At 43.8% G+C, this 15,556-nt stretch overlaps 2 protein-coding genes across 2 annotated transcripts; both read right to left on the bottom strand.

Moving 5' to 3' along the window:
• Positions 1-458: 458 nt before the first annotated feature.
• LOC103626027 (probable WRKY transcription factor 2) lies at positions 459-2,862 on the bottom strand. The gene is made up of 3 exons (XM_008646410.2): positions 2,350-2,862; positions 1,646-1,828; positions 459-1,299 (listed from the first exon to the last, which is right to left on the bottom strand). The coding sequence occupies exons 1-3, from the start codon at positions 2,379-2,381 to the stop codon at positions 1,080-1,082; spliced, it is 435 nt and encodes a 144-aa protein (XP_008644632.1). The 5' UTR covers positions 2,382-2,862; the 3' UTR covers positions 459-1,079.
• A 4,547-nt stretch (positions 2,863-7,409) lies between these two features.
• LOC103626026 (cytochrome P450 87A3) lies at positions 7,410-10,118 on the bottom strand. The gene is made up of 7 exons (XM_008646409.2): positions 9,483-10,118; positions 8,959-9,360; positions 8,739-8,828; positions 8,560-8,638; positions 8,312-8,418; positions 8,095-8,225; positions 7,410-7,980 (listed from the first exon to the last, which is right to left on the bottom strand). Exons 1-7 carry the CDS (start codon positions 10,029-10,031, stop codon positions 7,890-7,892), a joined length of 1,449 nt encoding a protein of 482 aa, XP_008644631.1. The 5' UTR covers positions 10,032-10,118; the 3' UTR covers positions 7,410-7,889.
• Positions 10,119-15,556: the final 5,438 nt, after the last annotated feature.

Genomic DNA, 15,556 nt, shown 5'->3' with positions numbered 1-15,556 from the left:
ACGGATTAGGCTTATCCCACTGACAAAGCTACCTTTGAAGTGTCGCATTCAGTCGAGAGGCGATGTTGTCCTTGAGGTTTTCCACTCGAAAACAACTCGGGAGGTTTTCCACCGCTAGCACAATGTTGTCCTTGAGTAGGGATGGCAACGGGCATATTTTACCCGCGTGTCCGCGGGTAAAAACCCTATAGTGTGCGGGTTTGGGTGTGAGTTTATACCCGTGGGTACGGGTACGAGTTTGATTCTCAACCCAACGGGTTTTTTCTTGTGGGTATGAAAATGTTGTACCCGTGCCCGCAAACCCGCGCGTGTGTGTATATATATATATATATATATATATATATATATATATATATATATATATATATATATATATATATATGTATGTATGTATGTATGTATGTATGTATGTATGTATGTATATGTATGTATATATATAATATGACAACTTGTGGGCATTGTGCCCGCGGGTGCCATAAACCCGCGGGTAGCGGGTTTGGGTAACATACGCTACCCGTTGCGGGTAACAGGTGCGGGTACGGGTTTAACATTAATCTTGTAGATACGGGTTTGTAATCTCTATACCTACGGGTTTTAAACCCGTTGCCATCCCTATCCTTGAGGTTGATGTTCACTTTTCAGATTAGGATTGCAAAAACAAAACATAATAGCGGCTGTGCTAGTTCCCACTTCCAAACCTCAGTCCAAAAATATAAGAAGATGAATCTAGACACATATATAAAACAATTACTGTATGGATTTATTAATTATCTAAAAAAGAATTTTGATTTGGGATAGAGAGAGTATTTTATTTTTGATGCATAAAAAAACCATATGCGCCATCGTCCTAATTACTAGGACAATAACAGAGTTGATCGGAGCGTGCAGCAACAGCCAATCCGCACTCAACATCACGTTGCGCCGGCGCAAGGCGTCAACCGGCACCGGCAGCACCAGCCACCTGCCGCCGCCGTCGTCCGTTGCGCAGCGAAAGAGATGGAACCTGGAAGCAGCGGCAGCCAGAACTGATGCATGCGTGGCGCGACGCCGGCCGGCCTTCCTCCTCGCGTTGTCAGGTGTCACCCTGACCCGGCCGGCCCGGCGCCGAAGTACTGCGCGCCCAGCTCGTATCTGTTGGAGGCGCCGCCGCCGCCGCCCTGCTCCGGAGCCGCCGGCGGCGCGGCGCCGTGCTGGTGCGCGCCATCGTAGACGACGCGGAGGGCCGCGCTGGGGTCGCGCGGGTGCCACTCCACCTTCTTCTTGGCGCCGCACAGCCTGTGCCGGCACCGGAAGTAGCTCCTGCGCCATTGGACCATACACACATGACACATGCATGGACCCACCCACACGCCACGCCCACCATCAGTTCTGTGTGCAATTTGCTCGCCCGGCCGGCCGGCATTATTTGCTGGTTGACCGTGATTAATAGAGCGAGGACTCTTCTTCGGTTGATTCTTCTTCTCGTGACGATAAGATCAAGCAGCAGAGCATTGCATGCACGGTGGGTGATCGATGGGCGTCACATCGACTCAATTAAAACGATTTGATGCACAGGATCGGAACGAACGAATAAGATGCGTGGACAGCTATATATATAGTCAAAGTTGCACTAACTACATGGAAATGGATCGAAGGGAGAAAGTACCTGATTTTCTGGATGTTCTTGATGAACTTCTGGCCGTACTTCTTCCACTCGTACCCGTCCTCGGGCACCACCATCAGCTGGCTGCCGTTGCCGGCCTCTGCCTCCGCCGCCGCCGTCTCCTCGTCGTCGTCCTCCTCCCTCCTTTGGTTTCTCTCTTCTCCTCCGCTCACTCTGCATGCATCACTACAGTTGTGGCTAGAAACGTTAGCTACGCATAAATCGTCGTCGTCGAGAACCTAACCTATCTGTTGGGTGCTTAATTACTTTATAATCCGCTTCGTCTACAGTGATGCAGAACTAGTAGTATATAGCAGCGTAAACTAGGCGGTTCATACTTAGATCTATTTATTTGCTCCAAGCAGCCAGGGATGATATTTGAGACGTATACATAGGAAAGTGAGTCTATATATAGTTCATATATAGTATTAGGCCACGCATACATATATCATGAACTTGAACGACATCTGTTTGTGGACGACAATATATATACATCTCCATGTTGCTGCATGAGAATTTGACAAAAAAAAAAAAAACAATAATAACGAACCATGCTGCATGAGAACCAAAGGTATGATAAGTTGTCAACCAATAATAAACCGAGTGTGGTCCCGTTTTAGGCAAACGCATCAAAACATCATAGAAAGAAGAATAAAACCATTCTTTTGATGATTGCCAACGAACGAGAGAGAGAGAGAGATGCATACATTGTGGCTGGCTGTGAGCTTGAATCGTCCATGGATGCCGGCCGGTGACCGTACGTCGTCGTCTACGTCCTGCGCCCTAACGCTGCTCCCATGTCATCGCAAAGCTCAAGGAATGAAACGTTGAGACTAGAGAGGGCCGGGAGAGCAGTGACGAGAAAGCTCTTTGGGTGGTATATTTATTATCAAGGCTTAGTCAACCGAATTGAACCTTCTTAGATGCGACGTCAACTTCTGTCAAGACGGGATGGCAGAACTTTTGGGTTTCACATGCTGTCCTACCCAACTTCGCCATGCACTTTTGATCGAACCAGAAAAACACTGTGATCTCATCATCTCCTTATACTCCTTACACTGTGATCTGTCAATAGTGCCTAAATCCACAATAGATCAAAATCCCTCTCAAAGCTCTCTCGAACCACTTCAATCCACCTCAGCTCAACCCAAGCAACTAGGTGTACGTGGAAATAAGATACACAACTAAGAACTTGTTCGGTTAATCCTGTTACCCATAAATTGGATGAGATTTTAAAAAAAAATTAAGAAGAAATTTAACTCGTTTGAGATTTAAACTCACTCGATCCACATGGATTGAGAGCTAACCGAACAAGGCCTAATATTTGCAACAAAAAGTTACAACTGGATATTAGTCCCTTTAGTCACTAACCGTCCGATTGGTTACCCGCATAATCTCATCATTAGCCGTATTCTAAGGATGGGCACGGATGCGTGGCTGACGTCACTTGTCTTACGTCAGTGACAGTTCCTCGTGTTGCGTGGTATTGTTCCAAGAAGCTGCTGCTGCCTCGTTTCCTTTTGCCTTTATTTTTTTGAGAGAACAGGAGAGGAGCCCTACTGAACCTTTTGCCTTTATTAGCCAGCGGTAAAAAAAAAGTAATTGCCCCAAAAGGAAAAAAACACTCCTATGGGGAACAGGAACTGTACAGACGAAATAAAAGCGTGGTACGTAAAAATAAACCGATCTTTTTTGTTGTATGAAAATAACATCGTCATCTGATAATGGTAATACATGCTGGGATGCCAATTAAAACTATTTGTCGCCCTGGCCTATATGCGCCCCTGCTGTGATGTGGCCCATGCATCGGCGTGCTCGTAATGTTCATGGGCACAATGGTCCGTTCCGATGCGACGACAGTGGCGCGCGGTGGTGGCTGAGGAGGATCTGGATGCGGATGAGAGACGCGCTGGGGATGAGCCAAGACTATACTCTGGTTTGAGGCATCGCCTAATTATTAAGAACGGATGCGCTGGGAAAAGAAAAGAAGCAGCGTGAGTAGTGTGATTGATTTCTAGAAATGTCATTTTCATTGGCGTGGGGGCTAGTTTGGAAAATTATAGATGTTAATTTAGAAAATCAAATCTCCTCTAAGATTAGAGGGGCCCAATCTCCCCTCGATCCTAGAGAGGATTTGGGTTTTCAAACTAACACTAGAAAATTAAATCCATTCTATGATTAGAGGGGATTAAAGATGCTAGTCTAAAAACTTAAATCTTCTTCGAAATTAAAGGAGCCTAATTTTTCTCAATCCTAAGGGATTGAAGATGCTAATTTGGAAACTCAAATGTCCTCCGAAACTAGAGGGGATTTGAATTTTTTTAGTAGTTTGTTTATATATGGGTGCCGGAGGAGGGAGGACTCTTTATTGGTCGATCTCTCTTCTGCCTGCCCATGTAGCACTGCCTACCTATACAAGGACGAGACGGAAGCTGACCTGGTGGATCTCTCCTTTCTGCTACGGGGGGCCGATTGACGTGCTCAAGTCTTTATGTATGGTAGGCAATAATCCTGCCATACATAGGGGTGAAAACGGGACGGGATTACCCGGCAGGTACCGGATATGGGTACTTAAAATACCCTGTTTTTCGGGTACCGGATACGGGTAATTTTGTATACGGGTCGGATATGGATACTACCTGGATATGTATCAGTCGGATATGTGTAGGATACAGGATAATCACTATCCGGCAAATACCCGAGAAGTACGGGTAGGATACGGGTACCCGGTTACGCTTCCGTTCCTGCGTGTGTTGTGCCTGTGCGTTGTTCCAGCGTGCGTTTCAATTTTCTAGTGCCTGCTCGTTTTAATTTTGAAGTCTAGTCGGCCCACCACATGCAAACTAAACAGGCCCAGTCAGCCAGCCAGCCCCGGCCAGCCCATCCGACCATCTGTTCGTCGTTCAGACTTCAGACGACCACGCGACCAGCCGACCACGGACTCACACGGAGACAGGCGCCGCACCCGCACGGCCGTAGCTAGCCCTAGCCGCCAGGCACCAGCGGCCAGGCGGAGGCCCGAACGAGGACGACTGGACTGCCGAGCATCTCTTATTTTGTTTAGTCAGGTGTTTATGTCACTGAGATGGAGGATGTAAATCAGTTTTCATGTAACTGAGAATCTCTTATTTTATTTAGGAATTGACAGCACCATAGATGTAAATCATATCAAGATGTAAATCATATCACCTGTGTGAAATATCTACTATTTGTTATATACCTGTGGACTTGTGGAGTATGCCTAAAAGAGGGGATATGCTGCTGATTTTTTTTGAAATTGTGTTTTTAGTTCTATAATGAACTTGTGGTTAGTAACTTGAATTGTATGTGTCTATTTTGTCAATATTTGGCTTTTTCATCAGGACGGACTATCCGACTAATATCCGTTATCTATCCGGGTAATATCCGATATCCGTTTCTTACCCACTCTATTTATTACCCGATCTCATCCTGTATCCGTCCCGGATTTTAACTATCCGTATCCGATCCTGTATCCGAGAAAATTGTATTAGGATAGGATATGAGATGACCTAGTATCCGTCCCGTTTTCACCCCTAGCCATACATTCGGAGACAGCTGAAGCTGTTAGCTCATTTTCCGACCACAACCGAGTCTTGCTGCTGCTGCTGGATCGCCTCTCGCTTGACTAGCAGTAGTATGGCAATGAGTACCCGCGATTCGATACCTGATGGATATTTACTCCATTAGGGTATATATGTGGGCTAAATATTCTACCCGTGGGTCTGTTATTGGACAAAAATCTTCACCCAATGGGTAGGCAGGTATTAAAACGTTCCGTCTGCACCCATACCCGTTGACCCGTGGGTATAAAATAACCAATATAAACTTAGCCCAAACATGAACTTGGACTTTAGTCATCCATCTTTTTTACTATTTAACAACCTTTTAAACCATAATGTCATAGAAGGCTTAACGGCAATTAATGACCATTTGTAATGATGCTAGAAAATTTTGTAATGGTATTTATATGGATATACTTGATATTTGTATAGTATAATATTTTGATAGATTTTTAATTTTTGTGGGTACGGATGACCCGATGGGTGACCCATACCCACTTAGGTATGGGTATGGAGGTAAATTCATACCCACCAGTATATATGGGTGATCCGGTAGATTATTTTTGTGTCGTGGGTATGAGTATGGGGTAGTAATACCCGGTGGGTATTTACCTATTGTCATCTCTAAGTAGTAGTACGTGTCCCTCTCCTTGTAGTAAAGAATGCGATGAGAACAGTTGCAGGGTGATTAATGCGCACAAAGATTTTTGACCAGTCGGCCTTTCATTCACTTCTCCGGCCCAGCAAGGCGAAGGCAATCGTTATGCCATTGCCAGCCAGCAGCGGAAAGGGCAGTTGCCTCCTTTCTTCGGAGAATCGGAGTTGTTTGCCGCCGCCTCCACCTCTCCACCTCCAGCATATTATATTCTTTCTGGCTCTGCCACCGGAGTACAATGGAGGCTCGCGTTCATCTTCAACCCCCCCCCCCCCCCCCCCCCCCCCCCCCCCCCCCCCCGGGATCGGCCACAGCACGCCGGCGGTGGTGAAGTCTTTTCTTTGAACTGAAAATTAAAGCAACCACTTTTGGGCAGGCAGATTTGCTTTCACGTTTAGTTTATATATACCAACAGCAGTGACACCACGGTGTGTATATACATAATAACAGCCGCATACTAAAGTTAGAGTTTTTTTTCATGTGTGTGTGTGGTTCTCCATGACATAATGTTTATTTATTTTCTTTTTTATGTTGGTCGTCTTGCGATCCACATAATCTTTTTGGCAAAAAAAAACACCACGTACGACATACTCTGGGTTATTTTTGTGGCAACATAATACCACCACCACATATATATTGGTAATTTAGAAAACAGATGTTTTGTTATTTAGGCTATATTTCTAATGACGGAAGAGGCGTGAAACAAAAAATGGGCATCAGGGTTTTAGTTCTTTGTTTTGTTAGCCATATGCGTGGATAGTTTATTGAAAGTGGTATTTGGTCAAGTATTCGATCTGCTGGATTAATCCTAGCCGGTTTTCTCAGGTTGAGTCTGAGGGCAACGAGGATCACGTCGACTTATTAATCATTGCAAATCGGCTCTCATCTCATTACAATATATATATTTGGACCTAATTCAGCACCTCACAGGAAAAACAGGCCAACAAGACGATTGGCTGTATCAGCCAACATTACGTAGGGAATCCGGTCTAGCCGGGTTGGTAAACTAGCTCTAACTTAATCATTGCACGCGTGGACTTTTTATGTGAAAATTATGATCTCTGTCTCTGGCGTCAAAATTCTGACGCTTGTTGAGTCGATCGACGCATTAGCCTTACACTGGCCTCATGTCTTAGAATAAGCTAAATCTAGAATTTCACCAGTAAAACATTGAAAAATACCAGCGACTTGCTATTTTCACCAGTAAAATCAGCAAAGGATTCAACATGTATATATATAAGTCTCTTATTATAAGACCGCTCTTAAAACACCAATTAACTGATATGACACCATATTAATTTGTTTACGGGAAGACTTGTCATCTGCTAGTGGAGCTAGAATATAGGCCTTATTGGGCTATACTAGTGAGATGAAATTAAATCTCTTGTGCTGTTGAAAACGAGGATTCATATTCATGAGGTGGAAGAAGTGAGATTGAAAAGCATATCACAATGCTAGTATGAACAAAGAAAGGATAAATAAATGTTTTTTTTTCAAAGTCAGGATTTTAAAGGTGACATATATAAAGTTGTATTCAATTCAAGGTTCAGGTATATTCTACGGGAAAGGAAAATTACAATAATTCACCAGTGCCTTAGCTGAACTTATTATATATAAGTGGAAACAATTACATGCATTACATTACAACATTCAGTATAAAGGCATACATCTTGAAAATTGGGAAACCATACTACATAAACCATTTTTTCAAAAAAAAAAGCCTTTCATCTACGCGCGTACTTCGCATTTCTGATTTGCTGGTCACCGCTCGTACGTGCTTTGGGCATCTCACGTACAGTAGGCTGATGCGTGATCTTGAAGTCTTGCTCTAGTTCGCTTTTCTTTATGAGGTTTAGTAGCACGTTCGTATATTTATGTGTATTAGATATGACCAATTAAAACCTACTCATATTCAATTGTCTCTTTAGTTTTTTTATTACACAACTATAATTACTAACGAAAAAGCATATTTTTAGTACCCCGTGTGCAAATCTTTTCCAGCAATAAAATTTCATGCTTTTGCAAGAAGCTGGATGTGAAAGCCTTCCGGAAATCGTAGACCGGGATAAAACACCATCGTTCCTTTGCTGATGGGCTTCCAACTACATTCAAGAAAACACATATATACGTATTATGTTAGCATCGTTTTACAGTTTGTGGCCTTCGTACTGTCATCATCTGTAGGGTTCAGGTATATTAATTCATATTCTTTTTACCTGTACTTGGTAACCAAGCAGTGGATGAACATAGCCATTTGCAGCTTGGCAAAGTCAGCTCCAACACATAACCGCAAACCACCCCCAAAGGCCATAAAATCCTTTGAACCACCAACTGGTTCGGGAGTATCCTGGAGCATGTAAACATATATAATGTCATGAAAACAGTAGTACTTTAGGCCAGTTAATAGTTGTTGGTAACTATGAATTTCGCTACCTTCCATCTCCATGGATTGAACGCCGTGGGGTCCTCGTAAACCTTTGAGTTCAGGTGAGCTGCAGATGGACAGATCATGATCTTTGATCCTTCTGGGATAGTGTACCCTGAATGCATGAGTTGGGAAATGAGGATTTATGTACTGAAGTATTCCCAAGAACAGGGTATCGTCCTGAGTGTGCATGAGTTAGAATTGTTTTACTGCAAAGGCATGCATGGTGGACACCAAATGCATATACCATACATACCCTTTATGTATACGTCTTGGTTTGCCTGTCTGAACACCACCGGAGCGATGTTTGCTAGCCTAAGAGATTCATGTATAACCTGCATGTGATGTAGAAAGCCTATTATTATTAGGTGCCAGATAACCAAAAGATGTGATTTTTTGTTTGTTTGTTTTTACAATTAATTATAGCGTACGTACATGAGATGTGAATCTCATAGACTTGTACTCCTCCCAGGTGATATCAGAGTCCGGATCCACCCTTGTTTCCACGATTTTTTCATGCTCCTCCTGAAAGCAGGCATCGATCTCACATCAATACAAATCTGAGGTATACAGAGAGCTTTGACTGAGAAGTACGTGGACACCAAACGATGGAGATGTGTGGTAGTAAAGCGCGCGCGCGCGCGCGTTTACTTACGGTCAATTCTTGCAGGGCCTTTGGGTTGTCCGTGAGGAACTTGAGTATCGCGGTCAGTCCCATCGACGTCGTCTCGTGGCTCGCGAAGAGGAGCAGGAACAACAGGTCCAACGCGATGTTCTCGTTCATTATAGGGTCGGGCTTGTTGAGCTCGTCGATCACGAGGTCGAAGAAATCCACGGTCCTGCGCTCGGCCGTGTTCCTGCGCTCGTCGAGCTGCTGCTTCAGTATCTTCATGACGTTCTTGCGTCCCTGCATGCACTTGTAGAAGGCTGTCCCCGGAACGCAGAGCGGGAACGACAGCAGCCCCTTGGTCCAGGCGTCGAAGCATTTCCACAGGCTTCCTCCCGACGCCGCGTCGTCGTGGCTGATCAGCTTCTTCGCCGTGACGGCGAATATCATCTGCATATGCACACACAGATCGTCGTCCTTGTCGTGCCTGATGGAGTAATAGGTCTTCGACTAGGTATAGTCGTATAGATAGCATGCATGCATATGCAGAGTTTATGGAGTAAATTAATTACCCTGGAGGTGGCCGTCCTGACCTCGACGTCCGGGTGGTCGAGCCATGAGCGCAGCTCGTCGCGCGCGCTCCGCTGCACGTCACGGAGCAGCACCAGGCGGAGGGCCTCGGGGCCGAAGAGGCGGAGCACGAGGTTCCTGATGTGGCGGTGGAGCGGGCCGAGCGCGGAGATGATGTTGTCGTCGCCGAACACGCGCATGAAAGAGGAGGGGTACCAGATCTGGAAGCCGCGCTCCTCCTGCTGCAGCACGCGCGCGTTCAGCTCCGGGTCCAGCGACACGATCAGGTCCTCGCCAACTATGTTCGTCCGGAAGATGGGCCCGAACCTCTCCAGCCGCCGCTTGAAGAAGGGCACTAGCTCAAGGGTCGGCGACGCCGCGAAGAACTCGAGCGTCTCGCCGAGGAGCGGCAGGCCCCTCGACCCCGGCGGCAGCATCCGCCCTTCGTCTTTACCCGTCCGGGCGCCGTTCATCCATTTGAAGGCCGAACGGAGAAGCAAGATAGCTCCCAGAGCCACCGCCGACAGAGCGGCCAAGTAATGCATCGACATTATATTGCTGATATATAGCAATCTACTTGCTCTCTGCAACTCGTCTAGCGAGCTATATATGCTACCTTTATTTGCTGCTTAAGGATGGCCGCCCATTCATGCATATATATAGCCGCCGGCCGCTAGGCGGAGAGCAGCAGTAGCATACTGCATACCTTCTGCTGCTGCGGTGGCGGACCGCCCTGGGCGCGTGTGTTCAAAAGTACTAAGTCCTTGTTCGTTTCTGTCGGATTGGTGGGTCAGAATAATTTCTGACCGGATTGTTTCTCTAATTTATATAAATTTGATTAGCTGGAACAATTCCGGGTCCAATTCGACGGAAACGAACAAGGTCTAAGGGCGCGTTCGTTTATGCCGGATTTGACCAAGAATCATTCCAGCTCATCAACTCTTATATAAATTAGACAAACAATCCAGCTAGGAATCATTCCGGGTGCTCAATCCACCGGAACCGAACAGGCCCTAAGTGATAAAAAATAGCGTTTATAATACCACTATATTACATATTTATACATAGCAACAATTTTATAGCATAAACATGCTATATATCAACCAAAATAAAGTCTTATATGAGCACAAGGTTGATGAGAATTGAAATTATTCAATACTAGAGATAAGAGCTAACATTTGAAATATATAAAGGAAGGATACTATCGTAATTGGAATTCTATCCATTAATAATTTGCATTCCAGTAACGTTTTCATTGCTGCAAAAATAAACTTGGACTTACAAAGTATATCTATATAATCATTTTTAGCCAAATTAATCTTTATTTTTGAACATAATATGGCTATCGAGCTTATAAGAAAAATAGAAAAGTCGTTGGACGCTCAACTAATGAAGATTTGGACTTTAGCCAAAGAGCGGGGGCAGGGCCGCAGGGGACGGTGGCAGGGCGTGCCGTGGCACCGCGCTCGGGCTAAGCCGCTGAGACTAGGGATGAAAACGGATGGAAACGGATGGAAAAACCCCTCTCCCGTTTCTGTATCCGCATTTTATTATCGGAAACAGGAACGGGATAAAAGGAATTGCGAAAACGAACGGAAACGGAAATAATAATGGAAACTCATAATTTAATACAAATAGAAATGTTATTGATGTTTGACTAGTGATTGATTGTCAGAATAATAACATAAAACAAATAGATATAGAGAGGCAACATTCTATTGTTGTTTGGTTGCTAAATGTATATATTTAGCTATATCTGATGTTGTTTAAGACTTCAGATCACTTGTCATTTGTAAAGAGTCGGTGGTTACAATGGTCAATTGTGGTATAATTTGTCACCTAAATACACGAGGATTTAGTTTATATACTAATGCATATTATGCTCATCCCATATTTGTCAAATACGGAATAAATACGGATTCAATCCAGAAAAAACGGGATCCCGCAAAAACGGACGGAATAAGTCCTCTCCCGTTTCCGTCCCGTTTCCATATTTTTCCGTAAATACGGAAACGGTCGGGTCAAATGTAGAAAACGGTACAGATCGGGACGAGATTTTTTCCGTCCGTTTTCAACCCTAGCTTAGACCCGAAGCAGAAGTTATATGTCCATGTATTTTCTTTAAGTTATATGTGTTTATTTTATACTCCCTTCGTTTTATCTCTAAATTTTTATGTCCATATATATAGATGATTATAAACCTATGCATATATACACAACACGTACATTAATTATTATATAAATATGGCAAAAAAGTAAAACGAATTTTAATTTAGGACATAAGGAGTATGAAAAATCTTAGGTATTAATTTAAATACACATGTGTCTATATACTAGCCCAAAAGCAGCACAATGTAGTACGTAAGTACTATCGGGTAGCGCGTTTACGTATACTCCCGCAATCCATGACAAATAGTTCCTTTAGTCTATATACTAAAGTTTAGTTTTAGTCTATGTACTAAAGTTTAGTCTATATACTATTTGGTTTTAGGGATTAAAATTATTCAAAACACATTAAATGAATCATAAAAGGACTGAAATGCTTCTTAGTGTTTTCTCTCCATTAGTGCAACTGAAATAAAGGAGGGTCAAAAGTGGAATTTATATGATTTAGTCATTTTTAGTCACCTATCGAGAAACTAGAGAGACTAAAACAATTTAGTCTCTGTTTTATTCCGACCTTTGACAATTTAGGGACTAAATGATACTAAAATGGAGAGACTAATCTTTAGTTTCTAAAACCAAACATGACCTAAATGAATCATAAGAGTATCAAAGTACCCCTTAGCATCTCGTCATTAGTACAACTGAAATAAAGGAGAGACAAAAAATTGAATTTATATGATTTAGTCTCTTTTAGTCACTCCTTGAAGGACCAGATACTAAAACAGTTTAGTCTCTATTTTAGTCCATCGTTTGGCAATTTAAAGATAAAATGAGACTAAAATGGATAGTCCCTCAAAACAAACAGGATAATTGCACACACACGTGCTTGTGGGAAGAATCCTCAACCTCTAGTAGACTAGTAGAGTGTTAGTGACTGGTGTAGACTGTAGACTAACTAGCTGAATAACTGTAGCTTGCCTTACATTTCTTCCCGTCGAGCTATGGCATTGCATGCATCAAATTTGTATCGCATGACTTGCTTCTGGTGTGTGGGCGCAAATTAAACACGGAAAATTCGATCAGTCTTGAGGTCGGGATCGGAAGCAACGACGACGCAATTAATGCTCCATCGAAGAAAACAGGCGCCACGTACTGCACCTGAAAGTTACATGCATGGACGTCGACATTTCAGGGTTGATGAATGAATAGTCAGTTCGTCTTCGATCAAAGGCCGGCCGCCACTGCACGCGCGCGTCGGTCAGGCATGTCAGCTAGCCACAATAATAGTCGCTATATGTACTAGTATTACAAGTTGACTATTATACATGCACGGGATAAATGCAGGACCTGACGCGATGAGTCTTCCCATATAGAGACGTACATCTATATTATATTCGGCGGAAGGTTACCATAACTAACAAAAAATTATTAATGTTATAACAGTTAAAAATTTCAGGCAGAGTAAGTAGGGTATCAGCACTTACTCATATAAACATGAACATAGGAACTAATTGCATGACCGGATTTATAGGGACAAGTAAAATCTAGATCTACAGATAGATAGTATACATGACATTAGAACAGAACATTTCTGAACTAACTCAACAAGATTAACGTATAAAAGAAGAATCGACAATGATCTAACTATGAGGCCATCATCGCAATAAAATGAAAATGTAGATTTATTACTTACAGTGATTTCCACGAGTGTTGGTGAAGAACACGAGCGGACGTACATGAAGCACTTCCTAGAATTAAACCTGATTCGCCGACACCCATACGGGCCGTCAAAACGCCGGCGGTGGTTCGGAGACACCGCTCTCCCTTGATCTGTTGTACGGTAGACGAAGGGACGACAGTGCACAAAGAAGCGGCTGCGCGCAGAAATTTCCACTGACGGTTCATTTAACACAACAGCCACTGTAAATATCTCCTTTCCACTAGCGGTTCAGTTTAATTGAACCGCTAGTAGAAATTTATGTACACTGCGGTTCCTTAAGGTGGTTCCACCTGTTTATTTTTATTGGCACGGGTCAACTGAAACTGTCAGTATAAATTTCTGTATGCTGCCCAATTAGAGCTATTTTATACTAGTTGATATATGCTATTATTGGATGTCCTATCAACGGTATCTAGTTGTGCCGGCCGCAAGTACCACGCGTTAGCTAGAAAAATAATATATATGACGTTAGAAAATAAATGTATAGCTAAAATCCGTCATCTTCTATGTACTGTTTTAGCACTAAATAAGGCGACCTCTCAGCAAAACACGGCTATATAAAATTGTTCAGCATTATTTTTGACACCTGGACACGATCAGACGGTTCGGCCCTGTGACTTGAACGGTTCCTGCTCCTGCGATCAGATTAACTCCGGTGAGCTTACTTATTCCATACGTGGTTATTCTAAACTACCCGAGATTATTTCCTCCCTATAAATATAAAGGGGTACGACCGTTTGAGAACCCCTGAGCACATTCCAATCGAAATAATCAATTACTTTCTTTATTATTCCTACCCTAAGAGTAGTTGTAGTGTAGTTCTAGTTGTAGCTTTTCGCATATCCACCTTCACCCCTAGTCGACTCTTCATTGTTTAGATTCGTCTTGGATGGTCGGCCGACCCCAAGACGACCCTAAAATCTCACCTTGACGAGCCTGGCCATCTGCTAGGAGAGTGAATCCCTAGGCGACTCTATGCTGTCGGGACGCCTTGAGTGGCCTGCCGACCCGGAGCGATCTCTCCCAGGGGTGAGATCTAGGTTCCTACGAGGAAGAAGACGACCCTGCGCCATCGTGGACCGTCGGGTACGACGAGGTCTCGGATTGTCTGGCCCAGAGTCGTAGACCGTTCGCGCTGCTGCAGAGGGCATCACCAGGCGGCACGCCCCAAGTGTTTGGTGCCAGATCGGCGTCAACACACTTTTTGGTGACTCTGCTCAGAACGAAAGGTTGCATATCTAAAAATCGACTTCTATGGTCAATTCTAAAGGTCTCAACGGTGTTTCTTCAGACATCAAAACAAGGCTGACTAATTTGTCTGTCACTGAACATGAGGAATTAGAAGACTACAAGAAGAAGTGGGACGAGGAGTTCTAGAGAAAACAAGCTCAGAAGCGCGAGGTGATGGAGAAGTGGTATCTCTCGCACTTTAGGACAAATCGCCAGCAGAAGGTCGCCCAAAAGAGGGAAATAAACTTCGATTCCCTACCAACCTTGTTGCAGCAGTTCCCCTCTATAAGTAACACCGCATCATTCAATGATATTCAATATATTAATATTTCTTTTGATGATCAGATTAAAAGTATGACAGAGGATATAGAGAAAATGACGCACGTATTACAAAAAACTCACACAACTAATTGTTTGTCGTAAGAATTGGGTACCGAAACTATTGCGCTAAACACATCAGCAACAAATGGTTTTTATCAATCCCAGCCATATTATGGTATGTCGATGGACTCATATCTAGGACGACTGTTGCCGCCATCTTCACTAAAACGGTGGATCGGCTGTGAGCACAGTAGGACCGTCCGAGCATGATCTCGGACCGTCCGACACTCCATTGGATCAGCCCGCCCCTTACGTCTAGGGATGAAAACGAACGGGAACGGACGGGAAACTAAATCTCCCATTTCCGTTACCATTTTTTTTACCGAAAACGGGAGCGGGAGCGAAAAGGCGGTAACGAAAACAGTTACGAAATATATGGGTATACGAAAACGAACGAATATTCACCGAAAACGAACGGTAACCAGACATTAGCCGAAACAACTACATGCACACAACGGTGACAGCACACAAGCAGCCTTGAGGACTTTACAAATGACAACAGTCAACAGTTGCACACAGATTTAAATACACATAGGCACTAAGGCACACAAGTGCAGAGCTGCTGCTGCTCCATACAATAGTTTGATACAAAAGTTCAACAAAAGTTCATGGTTCATCACACACAACACACAAGATATA

This window comes from Zea mays, chromosome 5, assembly GCF_902167145.1.
Source record: "Zea mays cultivar B73 chromosome 5, Zm-B73-REFERENCE-NAM-5.0, whole genome shotgun sequence".
NCBI lineage: Eukaryota > Viridiplantae > Streptophyta > Magnoliopsida > Poales > Poaceae > Zea > Zea mays.
Note: the sequence above shows the minus strand (reverse complement) of the source record. Positions and strands in the feature narration are given on the sequence as shown.

Bases quoted from the DNA above. Each gene is read 5' to 3' on its own strand.
- LOC103626026 (XM_008646409.2), bottom strand. From the start codon at position 10,031: ATGTCGATGCATTACTTGGCCGCTCTGTCGGCGGTGGCTCTGGGAGCT. The intron at 8,639-8,738 runs GTACGTACGCTA...CATCACATGCAG, and splicing joins CTATGAGATTCACATCTCAT to GTTATACATGAATCTCTTAG. The intron at 7,981-8,094 runs GTAAAAAGAATA...TCTTGAATGTAG, and splicing joins TGCTTGGTTACCAAGTACAG to TTGGAAGCCCATCAGCAAAG.
- LOC103626027 (XM_008646410.2), bottom strand. From the start codon at position 2,381: ATGGACGATTCAAGCTCACAGCCAGCCACAAT. The intron at 1,829-2,349 runs GTATGCATCTCT...CCACAACTGTAG, and splicing joins AGCTCACAGCCAGCCACAAT to TGATGCATGCAGAGTGAGCG. The intron at 1,300-1,645 runs GTACTTTCTCCC...CCAATGGCGCAG, and splicing joins AAGAACATCCAGAAAATCAG to GAGCTACTTCCGGTGCCGGC.